Genomic DNA, 771 nt, shown 5'->3' with positions numbered 1-771 from the left:
AGTTTGCGGCCCCGGGTCGAGAGCACGGCGTGGGTAACTCCGTGGGTACACAGATCCCTGCGCTTCCAAGTGCAGACCGGGGTCGCACTAGGGGAATCCGGAGAGGGGGTCCCAGAATCCGACGCCGAGCTGACCGGGGAATTCCTGGAGCCCGTGGAGCGAGCTCCAGGGTAAACCACTAGCGGTCCCTAGACCTGGGTGGAGAGGGTCCCGCAGCCAAAATCGCAGAACACAACGCTGAGCAGACCGGGTGGAGTCTGAGAGCGATCAGGGCGNCAGACCGGGTGGAGTCTGAGAGCGGTCAGGGCGCAACACGAGTTGGGGTGGTCTTAAAGGACCTGAAGGCACCCTAGGTGACCAGGGTCCCGAAGCGTCGGGAGACATCCCCACCCCGTAACCTGGTACCTGGAGGCCAGTGGGGGCGCCTCCGAGTTGGCTCGGGGTCCCAGAACCCTGTGAGGCAGGGTGCTCACATATCTGAGGACCTCTCCCCAGGAAACCGGTGGCCAGAGTCCAGTAGGGGCGCCGCCGAGGTGACTCGCGTCCCCAAGTCGGCGAGAACGCCCGGGGTGACCGCGGGGCGGTCCGGAAGTGGGGGGCTCGAGGTGTCCGGGGCAGGGGCCGCGAGGGAGGCGCGGATGTCACTTACGCTGCTGTTCTCGCCTGTCCAGTGCACCATCGCCTGGTTGTGCGTCGCGTCTCCCTTGAGCACGAACGACGTGCTGATGAGCGAGACCTGCGCCCGCGAAGCCGCTCCGGCAACCGGCGCCG

General features: G+C 66.8%; 1 protein-coding gene across 1 annotated transcript in view; it reads right to left on the bottom strand.

Moving 5' to 3' along the window:
• Positions 1 to 771, bottom strand: part of SORCS2 (sortilin related VPS10 domain containing receptor 2) — a 433,021-nt gene that overhangs the window by 431,488 nt on the left and 762 nt on the right. Inside the window, exon 2 of the mRNA XM_034670980.1 lies at positions 650 to 767. Within this exon, the coding sequence (XP_034526871.1) occupies positions 650 to 767 (118 nt within the window). The remainder of the gene's footprint in view (positions 1 to 649; positions 768 to 771) is intronic.

This window comes from Ailuropoda melanoleuca, chromosome 11 (genome assembly GCF_002007445.2).
Source record: "Ailuropoda melanoleuca isolate Jingjing chromosome 11, ASM200744v2, whole genome shotgun sequence".
In the NCBI taxonomy this organism is placed as follows: domain Eukaryota; kingdom Metazoa; phylum Chordata; class Mammalia; order Carnivora; family Ursidae; genus Ailuropoda; species Ailuropoda melanoleuca.
This window is presented reverse-complemented; position numbering and strand designations above follow the sequence as displayed.